Source organism: Linepithema humile, chromosome 1 (genome assembly GCF_040581485.1).
Source record: "Linepithema humile isolate Giens D197 chromosome 1, Lhum_UNIL_v1.0, whole genome shotgun sequence".
Lineage (NCBI taxonomy): Eukaryota > Metazoa > Arthropoda > Insecta > Hymenoptera > Formicidae > Linepithema > Linepithema humile.
This window is the reverse complement of record NC_090128.1, coordinates 36526169-36540987: the sequence shown is the minus strand read 5'-3', so window position 1 is coordinate 36540987 and position 14819 is coordinate 36526169. Positions and strand designations below refer to the sequence as shown.

General features: G+C 31.2%; 1 protein-coding gene across 1 annotated transcript; it reads right to left on the bottom strand.

Moving 5' to 3' along the window:
• Positions 1–2500: 2500 nt before the first annotated feature.
• ca (claret) lies at positions 2501–14801 on the bottom strand. Its single transcript, XM_012374930.2, has 20 exons — positions 14617–14801; positions 14042–14460; positions 13446–13894; positions 13087–13259; positions 12301–12701; positions 11788–11965; positions 11328–11539; positions 10805–10986; positions 10577–10704; positions 9993–10127; positions 9638–9775; positions 9081–9207; positions 8251–8813; positions 7289–7660; positions 6467–6833; positions 5834–6168; positions 4648–5540; positions 3885–4018; positions 3632–3810; positions 2501–3511 (listed from the first exon to the last, which is right to left on the bottom strand). Exons 2-20 carry the CDS (start codon positions 14437–14439, stop codon positions 3248–3250), a joined length of 5628 nt encoding a protein of 1875 aa, XP_012230353.1. The 5' UTR covers positions 14440–14460; positions 14617–14801; the 3' UTR covers positions 2501–3247.
• Positions 14802–14819: the final 18 nt, after the last annotated feature.

Genomic DNA, 14819 nt, shown 5'->3' with positions numbered 1-14819 from the left:
ATGCAGCGCCAGACTCGCCCCGAAGTGAATGCATTAAAGGCGGTATTCATAGTCTGTTCTTATATTCAAGATCGTCTTAAGTGATTGTGTCTGACGAAGAGAGCAAATATAAGTCCCTACTTAAGACAATCTTGAATATAAGAACGGACTATGAATACCGGCCTAAATCCATCTATTATTGTTATTGTTTTGCACTTCTTCGCAGTGCTAGTGAGCTTTAGTTCCTCTATTAACTTCCATCACGCCACAAGTGTATTTTATACGATTTATGCCGAATTACGTTAGTTCCATGTGTAATTGTTGAATGTTTTAAAATAAAGAGATCAATGTATCTGTTTTATTCATTAAATTTTCAGATTAATGTATTTAAAAACGGTTTTTAAAACTTGATCCAGAATCCCATGAAGTACATACAGGTGACATTAGGATTGTGTTGAAAATAAACGGTTATATTTTTTCTTCTCAATTTCGGCGGTCACTTAACTGATTATATTCCGGTACTTAATTTCCGTTAATTTTATTTGAGTCGTTATACAAGTCGGTTTACGAGTGTCAGAATGGACGAGCTAAGCATTGAAGAAAAAGAGTTTCTTATCAACTCCTTCCGCAATACAGGCAAAAACTATACTGAGGCGTATCGTGCATTTTATAGTAAATATGGCAATAAAGTGTCAAGCAAATCTGTACTCAGAAGGTATGCTTCCTTCCTGGAATCGCGTCTTAATATCTAACCTACACCTAACACATGCTGATGATCTGAGATTTTACTCATTTTTTGATATATTGTATTTTCGCAGGGTTATTGATAATTATATTGAGAAAGGCATTCTGTATGATGGTACAGATGAACCCGGCCCATCTTGTACCGTTACACCGTGTAACTTACACGAAACAATTAATACGGTTAAAGCATATTTCAAAGAAAATCCAAATTCCTCGATTCGGAAAGCTGCTCGGGTTCTGGGTTTGAAGCGAGAAATTATCCGAAAGATTGGGAAAAATATGTATTAAACTACATCTATATAAAATCACTACAGTTACATCAGTTATTGACATAGAAAGCGATGGAGAAACGAATTTCAACACAATCCTTATGGTCACCTTTTAAATTAAGAGATTTGAAAAAATATAGAGGACACACAATATATTCAAGGGACACTTATTATATTCAAATATTGTTTCTAATGTATCAGCGCTATACATTGCCATATATGATATGTGAAATATATTGAAAATGTCAGGATTGTCTCGTTCAACGTTACCGGGCATAATTTAAGCGGTCTTCCTACTGTGACAGTCGAAAAATAAGGTAATTTTTCGGAATATTTTATAAAAATAGTATAAGACGTATCAATCTGAAACTTTGTAAATTTATTTAAACATTTTGTGAATATCCAGTATTTTTTTTTATTTAAAAATATTGATTTGCTTGTTTAAGATAGCGTGTATTTTACCGGAGTGCGTAAAAATATTTTTTGTTTACGGTAATCATAAAATCAGCTGTTATCCCAAACAGCACGCAAAAATGACAACATGCGGAAAAAGTTTCGATTTTTGCAAAAAAAAACCTCCAGTTTTTTAAGTTGCAAAAATTGAATTTTGCAAATATTAATTTAGTTGTAGTATGAGAAATAAAAAGACATTTACTGAACATATCTGTCAAGTTTGAAGTGAATCGGACAATCCGTTTTTGAGATATCGTAGTTAGATTGACTTGAAAAATGTTGTTTTGAAAAAAACGTGTTTAAAGTTTTACGATTTTCCGATTTCTACCTGCGCGCCGCTCCGCTTCAAAGCCTGTAATTTCGCCAATTTTTTGATTTTATATTTTATACTTTAGGATTATATTTTTATGATGTTAAACTGTAAGATGCAAAAAAAATTTTTTTTATTTTTTGAAAATGTCACAGTGGGAAGACTCCTTAATGAAACATCCTTTAGCCGAGATATATGCACTGAATCATCTGTCATTTTGGTAATTTTCTTTGGTAGTGTATTTAACGTGCCATCAACTATATAATATTTAGTTGATTTTTTTGACACAGATTTCTGTATTGTTGAAGTCTCAACCGATTAATCATTGTAATAAAACCTCTTTGTTTATTTAATTCTTTGTATTTTATTATATTAGTTTTATTATTTTATTAGTATTATTTTCGAGTAAAATAGGTAGGTATTTTACATTTTTGTTATTTTATTTACTTAATATTTCAATTCATTCATTTTTACTTATTACATTTTTCTTATAGTTTTATCGCAAACAATTTTGACTTACGAATGTAGAGATAAATATTAATAAAATTTTAATTTTTAATATAAATTATATTTCAGGTAATTAATTTTACTCAGAAACATGTTTTTATTTATAATTTTATGTTTTACATACTAAAAAGAAAAACATGAATTTTCGAGATTTTATAGGAATAAAAATATAGAAATTATGAAAGTATAGAGGTTCAAATATTTTTTTTCTATATCTTATATAATAACGTTTATCTCCTTTATTCTTATTTATAATCTTCAAATTTTTATTTCTCTTTTATTTCTTATTTACAATATACGTATAATACAATTAAGATCTCCTATATAGATCAATATAATATATAATAATTAACTATTTACTAACACCATCAACATGTTTTATCATAAGATTTCGAAAATTGCGCTTACAAAAAATCATATTTTTACAATATAATTAATTTTATATTAATAAGTAAATATTGACAATTATAATATATATTATATATACTGTTCGAAAGGAGTATTTAATTATCTTTGGTAATTTTATTAAGAACAAATTTTTCAACGAATATCGTTGTACTGGTTATAATCAAAAAGTTTAGGAATAAAGTTAATTAATAATTAAATTACAATAAGATCACAAATTATAGTGATATTCAAAATCTAATATGATCTAGAAATATGATTTTTTCAAATTTACATGGTTACTGTTCTTTTTACGTTATCGGTGGCTTATTATTATTACTATGGCTTATTATTAAATATTTTTCTTTTCACGACAATAAATATTGTTCCCTTGACATTCACACAGCCCTCTTTAAATTCTTTATATACTACTTAGAAATCTTGAACCCGATTATACTTTTACTATTCATTATTGTATTAAATGTTGCAATTGTTTTCAATCCCCTTTCGCCCAATTTTTGGCAAGATTTATTAACGCAATGCTAGATTAATGTCAAAACTTTGTTCCTGAACTTTTTGATTACATCTCGTATGAACATTTTTACTCATAACTTTTTTTTATCATTGCTCCTAATGCCCCGACCGTACACAATGGACACAGAATTTCAATGTTAGATGTGCACGAGAACATGTTGCCTAAATATTGTGATGTACACGGTAGAATTAACGACGGAGATATTAACAATTCAGTCTCCATCGTTGGAATAATCTCCGTTTTATAGATGGAAATTGGGAAGTGGTGTCCGCAGGTAAATACCATATTATCTTCTTCTGCCGTAAGCAAACGATTCACAGCATTTGAGTCCTGCAAATTTCATTGAATATACATATATATATGTATATTTAGTTATAATAAAATATTGATTTCTAGAGAATCGTGCATGAAATATTTTGTAGATCACATTAATTTTAAATAAAATATTACCTTAATATGAGCAAATAATCTGGAATTTTCCATCTCAGAGAACACCGTATTGATGATTCCTTTCATCATTTGTTCTGGGCTATTGTTTTTACCCGCGCCTGGATATCCGTTCAAAGGTGCGCCGTAATTGTCGGCCATTAAAGAAGAGAAAATTTTAACGTATTCGGGCATGATATCTTCTGCAATATAATTATTATTTGATAATTTATTTCAGAAATATTTTCGTAATTTAATGAAATATTCAAGTGACAACCTTTCTCTATATGCTGCATTAACATTGATAACACTTGAAGAGAGAATTTGATTGAAAATAAATCACTTGCACACCAATTATTGCTTCTATTGTCGCAGTTGTTCGCATCCAGGTATCTTTCTATCGCATTCTGACTGTAAAACATGACATCTTATTTCATTATTCAAACTACAGTAAAGTACTGGAAAATTTGCTTTTCTGCCGAATTAAAGTTTTAGTACGAAAATGAGTCAAATAGCTTAAAATGATTATTTTAAAAAATAAGCTATTGTTTGAAGTTTTTAATAACGTAACTTTTTGACTCATCTCCACACATATTCTATATCATTATAGATGTTGAATATATATTACTTCGTTTTCTAATAAGAACATTTAATAATTCATATATTGAGTTGTACAATAAGTAATTTCGGATTTTTAAATAAATCTGTTTACTGTCGGGCAAAACGTAGTTTAATCAATTTATTTGTCAAAATTGTAATCAAATTCTGCCCGTATCACGATTTTTTCACACTCCGTAAATGCGTGCTGCGTAAAACGCGATAACACCATTTATTGAAAAATATGAAATTACTTTATGCGCAATCCAATAGAATATAACACAGCCGAAAGAAATTTAGGCTTTCCAGATCGTGAGTTTCGGAATTTCTATATTTATAAATAAATGTATCGCATTCGAGATAAATGTAATTATTCAATTTTTATTAAAAGTCAGACAGAAAAGTTGCTGAATAAAATTGTAACAAGTGCAACGTCGACTTACCAAAATAGTAACAATCCAAGTGGGTAGTAAATAATATGTATGTGCTCGAGAAAAACATTTTCCAAGCTTTGTATCGGTAAATTGTGCTCGATCCAAAAACCAATTGTGCTTTGCAATAGTTTACATTTCAACGTGTCTGCTTCGTTGCTGATTTTATTCAAGTAAAACTTGAGCGCCTTGATGGATTCGTTAATTACGCAATTCCTTTGAGAACGTAAAGATACTTTGTCGGAAAACATAATCTTTTCCGCACACGCGCCACGCTGATCCGTCTGGCTATCATTGACATTTAACATGGTTTTCGCGCAAGTGGATCGAGTCAAATTTTGTACGGAGTTATGAGTTATATTCTTATACTGTAGCAGTGAATCGTTCTCGTTGCAAATCAGATTTTCAATCCATTCTCGTTGTTCGTCTTCGTTTACGTTATATTCGACATCCGAGCAATCCACATTAATATTCGAAGAAAGAGCTTTTTCGTTTTTTCGAGATTTACATAATTCTTCCGAACCACCTTGACAGTCGAAAGTATAAAATTCTTGTGCGAGCGCTTGCAAATTATTCAACGATCTACTTGTAGGAATTTTCATCCAGTTTCGTGCGACACTGTTTTCCAGAGATTCCATGAGATTTTTCTCCGCTTGTCTGTTGAATAGTTCAGTGTTTTTCTTGATATTCTGAGACAACGCAGAATTCCTCATCGTATCCACGTTTCGTGAAGTGATCTTAGTCGCGGATTCTGTCGTTTCCGACGTAGTGTTTGAATAATTTCCAGATGAAGACTGAAGACTTAATTTGTGTAACACCTTTAACTGATAAGTGAAAGCCATCAGAATGTTATCTTCTAACGCCGCTATTTTAGAACAAGCTTGATAATTTTCCAATTCGATACACTGCAACAGAGAAAATTGCGAAATTGCTTCGTAGCAATAAAAATATATTGTGTTGTGCAATAGTAATTTCGGAATTATAAAAATAAAAAAACTTATTGAAAAATTCGAAATTAGAGACAGAGAGTGCGAACAGACGTTACTTTCGGTGATTTTATTTTAAAAATAATCGAAGAATTAAAATATTGTACATAATCTTACTGCAATATACATAATTTCTAAAAATAGAATTAAAAATAGAATCTTACTACTACATTTACGATATCATATTGAACATTACATAGCGAGTAACATACCTTTTCCATAACGTCGGCGGAGTGATATAAACCGTAGAAATGCTCCAAAACGTAATCAAGTGTTAGTTCCCCGGGTGTTTTCTCAATGACGCTCAAAGGACGGATGAGTCCAGAAAGGGAAAACGTGTCATTGGACCGATAAGATATTATCGGTGCGGAAATACCGGGCACTTGACTAGGCACATCCAGAGCTATGTGTAATGCGTTTGGGAGTCGTACCAATCGCTTCGACGATTTCAACAGCACAAGCTTGTCATCGGCATCGCGCGTCTCTCTCGCAGGGATGCGACCTAATTGCGCTCTGCTATTGTTGCCCCAAGCTAATACTGTGCCTCCTAAAAAAATATATCACGTAGAGACAAAAGAAGCAAATATTAGAGATAGATAGATTAAGAAGATAATTAGAATATTATACATTTCACTGCAATTTTTTCAGTCTTGTAATTACACTCGAAGATGGTCGAATGATCGACTGTGAAACGTTCGAAATGTAAATTCAAGGATGTTTTTATAAATACACGGGTGATTTGACTCATAACATCCTGTCTGAACTTTAGAACCGTTTTTTCTCCGTTGCAATTTTAAATTTTCGAGCTTTATCCTATTTATTTATACTTTACTTCCTTATTGTACCTGGTTGAATCGCAACTGTGTAATCGTATCCGCAAGTAATGCCAATGGCGTTAATTACAGGATTAATTCTCTCTTTGTTAAGGCCGGTATTTTCTGTATGCGACGATCTCGGAGCATTAAGATTTCCGTTGTCTGCCGGTGAATCATTAGCATCGCTGTCCGAATCTCGTTGATTCTGTGTTCTTTTAAGATCACTGTGTCTAGGAGGTATTTGTGCAAAAATACAGGCTGAATTATAACACAGAGGCGTTGGAATTGGCACTTCCCGTCGCGTACCGTTACCTATTTGGCCGTCCAGATTACGACCCCATGTATACAAAGAACCGTCCTTCGTTATCAACGCATTATGATGACAACCAGCTGATATCTAAATGCGCACACAAATGACACCACAGTTACACACGCTTGATACAAATAATCGCACGTCTTATCTATTTTGTACAAAGTGTGCAGAATTTTCTTCTATTAGCGTCTCAAGTCGATATTTCCAAAAAAATTCTAAATTTAAAGGTATTAGATTGTGTAATAAGTAATTTCAATTTTCCAATAAATAATATTATTGCTTTTAAGCAGCGCGCTTTTACGCGATGTGAAAAAATTGTGATACGGACGACATTTGATTACAATTTCGACGAATAAATATTTAATTTACATCTTGATTAAACTGCGCTTTTCCCGACACAAAAGAGTAGATTTATTTTAAAAAATTGCACAACTCAATACGTATATAATGCTTCTTGTAATATTATTAGAATATCATAATTTAAGAATATACAATCTTATATAATTTTCGAACATTTAATATTTAGATCTTCAACAAACCTGAGTAATTTGTCCTTTAATCAAACTTGTATCGACCACAGATGGCTTTAAGTGCGCTTGATTCTCCTCGTTCAAATCAATGTTCATATTTTCCAAATCTGTCATTTCAGATGGTTTCTTTTGCATTTCTATATTGGAGGCGATTGTCTCTGTTTGTGTAGACTTAGCTTCTTCTTCCTCTACAAATTCTTTCGCTTCCTTGTTTGAATTTACAGTGCCACTGGAGATTTTCTCCGACTCTTCCCAAGTTTTATTCTTTCTCTCATCCTGTTGCTCCAATATACGAGTCTTCTTTTGTGCTTGCGCTTGTAATCTGAGAACTTGAGGACTTGCACCCCATGTATATAGTTTGTTTGTGTTACTGACAGCTAACTGTAAATAGCAAATACGTATGAAATTGCTGTTGTAACGTTAGACAAACGAGATCTGTTCACAAAAGATAAGAAATTTTCCGGAATGCTCTGTGTGCCAACAATAGATACTAAAATTGCAATCTATCTGAGTCTCACTGACACGATACGATTTGATCTATTTAATATGAGATAAATTATTCCAATGTAAATGAGAACGTGTGTCTGTTGATATAAACGTTAGAATGAGTTTTCTTTCAGTTTTATTTAAAAAAGTTAACAGAAAAAAGCTATAGAAATAAAAAAAAACCGCGAACGTCGTGGAACAAAAAATTTTATTACTGATTATATTTGATAACAAAATTTTTTGCGCCCCGCGCTTTGGTTCTTGTAGCCTTTTCTCTGTTAACTTTTTTTTTCTTGTTATAGAATCGTACGTCACTCTAAGAAAATTAATTTATCCCAACGCATATTAAATAAAACAAATTGTATTTAGTGAGATTCCAATGTTTGAAGTCAATTGGGATTTTACTGCCATGTATTGCCGTATCATTACATCTCGAAAAACCGATCTCCATTGTGATACGTGAAGTATATAATTCGTGGACTTACATTGTGAAAGTATGCGGTACTTATAAGCGTTATTCTGTCCGGCAATGATACTCTCATCGGGATAGAACTCTTGGTATTGCCGCCTACTCCTAATTGGCCGAGAACATTGCATCCAAAGGCGTAAACGACACCGTCCGCGGACAGCGCCAAAGTGTGCGCGTATCCAGCGCTGATGTGACACACAATTACACCGAGTAAAGCTGTGACCAGAGTCGGCGTGGCCTTCTCGTCGGTGTTGCCGTGGCCCAATTGACCGTGAACGCCCCAACCCCACGTGAATACTCTACCATCCGCGGTCAGCGCCACGGAGTGATACTGCCCGGCCACCGCGTCCACGATAATCTCCTGCGCGAGAGAAGTAACCAACTCTGGGCTCGAGCACTGCAGCACTTTGCCGAGACCTAACTGTCCAAATTGACTGGCTCCCCAAGCGTATATCCCGTTGTTGGTGACCGCTAGGGTATGGCAATGTCCACACGACACACTGAACACCTCTATCTCCATGCTTCGGAAGAAACACACAGCGTGCGGCGCTCCATATCGCAAAACGCTGGAGCCGGTTCCTGATCATCATTAATGTATAGAAAATTAAATATAAAAAAAAAGTAAATGCAAGATCAATTCAAGTTAAACTGCAAGCTGCTTCTGTGAAATTTATTCGTTTAAGTACAAAAGTTCTGTATTTGCACAAATAAACTTTATTATGCATTTACATTCAACTTATTTTGATCTTTTGCTTTTTTCTCTTGATATATGATATAAATCCTTCATATTTATTATATGATTTAAAGGTTTATAATTGTCATGCTTTAATGTGGAAATATACATACCTAAACAACCCTGCACTGAACTTCCCCAAGTATAGACGTTACCGTTTCTGACAAGAGCGACATGAGAAAATCCAGCGTTTAATAACCTTTTTTTGAAATCAACATGTAACGTCATTTCCGAGTGTTCCTATTTACGAATAAAAAATATACAATAATTTTGCAATAATTTTTAATAGTTTTGCAGAAATATATAGTTCGGTGAGTAAGAAACGAAATTGAACAATCAATGTATGTAATATCCTCTTCACAATGAAAAAAAATTACGCATTGTTTACGTCTCTTTTTTTTCATTCAAATATGCGTTTAAATATTTAAATTGCATAAATAACGCTTGCGTTATGTCTCTTATCCAAAATGTTTGTTATCTTGCATTAAGAAAGGGATATTATATTTTAGAGCTCAAAAAAATGATTTGTATTTTGGAGAACTTTTTTAGAAAAAATTATTAAAAAATTTTGTTTAAAGCTTTGAATTGTGCAATTTTTAATCATTAAAAACTTATTTGCTATAATCTCGCTTCTATTTACCAGACCTCATATATATTAAACATAAATTACCTTGCTTACTTCCGGCAATCGCACATCATATAACAGAGTAGGTTTGCAGTTGGGATTCAGTAATCGTTTTTTATGAATAAGAGTCAATAAAATTAATAAAAACATATCTATTATCTCTTCCACAAGTGTGTCCTGATCCTAAAATTTTTTCGTTATTTGAACAAAATATTCCAAAATCATTAAACGTTCATAATACTATTAATTTTTTGCTATTATTAACTAAAATAAATTTTTCCTTAACTAAAAAGTTAAGGAAAAAGTAGTCAGTAGACAATCAACTTTAATTGAGCTAATCTTGCTATATGCGCGAATTTGAGAACATCTTGTACGTCGCATGCGATAATTTGGTACTCACTATGTTATCCGTAATATCGGAAGAATCACACTGACTAGATTGTGAATTGTATGATGCCGTTCTATGGCGTACTTTACAGTGTATCAGTTTCGGTCGTAATATTGGATTTGTTGGATCGTACAATGTTACCAATCTCTGTAAAGTATGTCAAGATGTTAAGCGCAATTGTGGCACTTACAAAATCATTCAAAACTCAATTTTAATTTCTGAAGACATATCATTAATCTACAAGTACTTGCGTCAAATTAATTTGACCCAAATAATTGTTTTTCGTTTGTATCTTTTATCGTAAAGAAAAGTAAAAGCATCTAGTCTCACGTCTTCCATGTAAAATCCTACATTACTGAAAATTGCTGCTAGAACTCATTTATGATAGAAAAATTTGATAAAAAAAAAGGAAGAATAGAAAATGCATTCGTTATAATAAAATCATTTTCATACTAAGTTTCATTTAATTTATGACAAAACCGAAATACTTGTATTTAGATGAGTGAGTAAAAAAACCCGACAAGAATATTTATATAACGCAAATATTTAAGAATATTAATTTTGTGTGTAATCAATAAATGTTAAGATTTTCTCACCTGAAGTACAAAGATTTGGAAATCTCGCAGATTATTGCGTACAAACAACATATGAGATCTTGCTAAATCATGATTCAACAACATTGCTTGCATTAAATCAGATTCACTCAAGCATATAAGTAGACCATCTAAAATAAAAATTCATATTAAATTATATACATTACGTACAATGCCACGTTTGTTTATAATAATGTGAAAAACATGCGGTCATGTATATGTATACATTACATGATTTTGAATGAAAGTCGCTTGTGCCGAACATTTGTATCGCTTTCATGAGGATATCCAACATTTGCCCGTACAGACATCTTTGCGTAGCTAAGTGATGCGATACCTCCCAGAGGTAAGTTTGACCAGCTATATTAATTGCCAGCAATTCATCATAAAATGTATTTGTGGATAAGAAGTACCTAAAGACAAAAACTTTTCAGTCAAGATAGGATTATATGAAAGGTATGTTTCATATATAAGATTCTGTTTTAAAAAATCATCCACAAATTCATGACCGATAAATTTAACAAACAAAATAAATTCCATAAGATTATATTTAAAAAATGAATAATAATTGCGGAAGATCAGTAATATTGTCGAATCCTAAATTATAAGGGAAATATTTCAAAGTTCTCATTCTTAAAGATTTTAAAATCATCTAAACATCTTGTCAATACATGTGTTTAGATGCATCCAGATAATGGATGCCTCGTCCCAAATGTTTTGAAAATATGTATTGCAAAATGCAAGAAAAACTTACAAGAACTCCTTGTAAATTGCTTTAGATTGCTCTGACCAAACTCTCAGTGTCATCTCAATAAAAGCAAGTATACACAAATTGGATAAATGTATCCGCGTTGCGATAGGCATTTCAATAATGACAGGTGTTAATAAACAATGAGTTAGGCAACTTAATAATTCAGAGGTATGGCCAACCGATGCAAACTTTAATACACTCTTCAATAATTTAGACTGAAACAGAGATATTAGACAAAATTAATTTTGTATGTGATCAATAAATAAAAAAAAAAAGATGCTAATATTTCAGTAAAACTTTCACACAATACACAGCTTCTTATCACATAATAAATATATTTTATACATAAATAAAAAATAGAATACTTTTAAATAAATATAAATAAAACGTGTGTCTTCCTATCTCTTTCTAAATGTGATATATGTATTTTCATAAAATCTAAGAAAATAAAATCTTTAACTACCTTAGACATTTTATAAGACGTTACTGCACGTGAGAATTCTTTATTTGACAGAAATATATCACCAGCATATTCCAACAAATGCGATCCATTTAATCCGAAAATTGTTGCCAATTTTCCTGCCTTCTGCAACTCATTTTTCTTCAATACCAGCTCCATAAAAATTGATAACAGTGATTTTCTGTGAAACAACGTACAGAATAATTTAATAATTATATATAACTAAAATTAATTAAATTAATTAAATTATTTCAAAGCAAATTAGAACTAAATAAAAATAGATCAGAGTTAAAAGTATGAATACAAGAGACATTAAAGAAATAATACAATTTTGTGTTCAATAAACATAATATTTTGCGCATCATAATTTAAAAAAAAAGATACTGGTATTTTGACAACATAATTACAGAATTAGAAGAAAACTGCATTGGAAAATAAATTTTGAAAAATAATTTTGTTACATTGCTTTGTGAATATCTTTCTTCTATATCTTAAATAATAAAATTTAAAACTGACCTTAGAATAACTTCGTACACGCAGCGATTTGTAACAATTATACATGAATCCAAACTAGGTTCTTCGACTCTGATATCCTTTACGTTCTTTGGTAAGATACATTTATTCTCGATTTCTTGAGAGATCTTTCTCGACGTCGCATTATGGAACTTTGTTACTTTGTACACTGCTCGTATCACTTCCTTATTATTCTTAAAAGAAAAAGTCCCAATAATAGACTCGGAGTTAAATTTGCAGTCTTTATTTATATGAGCCTCAGACAATTGATCGGATACTATATGTATCATATCTTGATTAATATTGGTAATAAAAAAGAATCTGTGCGCTAGTAAAACAGTCTCACACGATTCAAATATTTGATGTACTGATAAGGGCAGTACAGTTAAATTCGCACCATGCACCTGAAACGAGAAATTATTTCATTTGTCACGAACCAATAAACTGCTATTACATTACAGCAATATAATACTTAACAATAAAATCAAAATGTATTTGAATTTAACTCTTATTCCCAATACAAATTAAAAAAAAAATAATAATTTGTAAAATATTTTTATTTTAAGTTTTTGATAATATAATTTTAAATATTTTTAGCATATTAAAAAGCATTGCTTTTCAGCTTTCAAAAGAATCATTACTTGAATAAAGGTATAGCTAAAGTTATGATATTCCAAATCAACTGTACTTCTTTAATTAAATTTGAATTAAAGATGTATGTGTTATATGTGAAAAAATGAACATCCTACATCTATTGATTACTTATTAAATTATAGTACTTTATCTTACTGTGATATGATTAGTAACAGGATGGTGGCACGTATATAATTGTCGGCCTTCCCTGTCATACTGTGAGGAGAGGAAAGTATCTTTTGGTATGGGTTCTGGATTAATAAAACCCAACTTGGATTCTGATATTTCCGAATTAACAGAAATTCCATTTTCTCTGTTACTCGCATCATCTGTAACATTAATAGATGTTTAATAAACAGAATGTTTAAATAAATATATGTCTAATAAAAGCAACCAATACTTATAAACATTTTTGCTTCTATCTACTAAAAGAATTTTCTTTCATTTTTATTCATATAAAATAATAAAGTCAAATGGTAAATTTAAGTTGTAAAAAAATGTGCTTCTACACTTACCATGGCATTGTGAACTTTCTCCCAATGTCTGATTTTTAGTTTCCATTAACTTTTGTTTAAGAAAAGTCAGTTTTTCGACAGAGAGCTGTTTAAGTTCTCGCAGTTTAGACTTATTAAGAACAGTACTTTCTGCATTATTATAAATAGAGCTATTTAAGTTTACATCGCCATGAGGATCTTTACTTCCAAAATTATGTAAAACATTGCATGTGTGCTGATTCAGTGGCAACCGCCATTGTTGTCGAAATTTACTAGTTATTAATAACGATGCACTCTCATTATTTTCACTCTGACAAATATGTAAACTATGTATACTTCCATTAACATGTGTTATGCCCATCTGTTGTCCATTTGAAAGATTTATAAATATAATTGCTCCACATTCAGTTCCTATAATACCAATATCAATGGATATTTTTATAGCTTTCCACCATGTAATAGCCATTGGCCTGAAAACATAAGAACATATTTTATAATTTTGTTATATTTACTTACAATAGAATGATATAAATATGTAAAATAAATAAATACTACATAAAATCTTTTATACTAAAAATTTTATAAATTTGTTAATCATAAATATTTTATGTAATTACCTAAAATTAGAGAGCTGAAGATTCATGAAAGGAATATATGTCACATCATTCATTTTCCATCTTTTGTCAATGATACAATTTTCACCAACTAGAGTTAAAGTGGGAAGTATATATAATGAACCATCTAAAGTTACACACAGCAACCAAGTGCCGCTTGAATCAAAGCAAAATGCAGCAATTTGTTTATGTGGCCCTTGAAACCAAGGTATTCTCTTAATGACAGGTAAACAAGAGGGTTCCCTTTTAAAATAAAGGATAATGTCGGCACTGCTGGTTGCCAGTGCAAGAAATAATTTTCTTTTAAGTTTACATTGCGCACTGTGCTGTATTTCCGTGGTTTTAATTAAACATTGCAATCTAAATAAATTCTCATTTGTCATCAGCACATTAGGAACCATTATGCGTGTGAGCAGCACTTTCTGCAATATTAAGTATATTTGACACAATTAATATTTACAAAATCATAGAGACAAATGTTATTTTTAAAAATGTAGAATATTTATGTCATACATGTATACAGATACACAACGCATATGCATATCAAGCGTGATGTTAAACATTTACGAGATACTTACATGATTTATTAGAACGCGAGCTATTATCGATATTATAATAATATCAAGAACTTAGAAAGACCATACACTAATACATTTTTTTACTACTACTGTCACTTTTTACTAAATGTCAAAATTTCAAGGTTAATAAGGTTGATGTAAATTTACGTCAGATACGTGATTGCCAGATACATGAGATTTGTTCTTTGCCGCTGCACTTTCTG

What these genes read in the sequence shown, in the direction of transcription:
- ca (XM_012374930.2), bottom strand. Translation starts at nt 14,439, where the DNA reads ATGGTTCCTAATGTGCTGATGACAAATGAGAATTTATTTAGATTGCAA. An exon ending in TCCAAATCTTTGTACTTCAG is followed by an intron (nt 10,128 to 10,576) that starts GTGAGAAAATCT and finishes CATACTTTACAG; the next exon opens with AGATTGGTAACATTGTACGA. An exon ending in TTAAAGGACAAATTACTCAG is followed by an intron (nt 6,834 to 7,288) that starts GTTTGTTGAAGA and finishes GTGCGCATTTAG; the next exon opens with ATATCAGCTGGTTGTCATCA.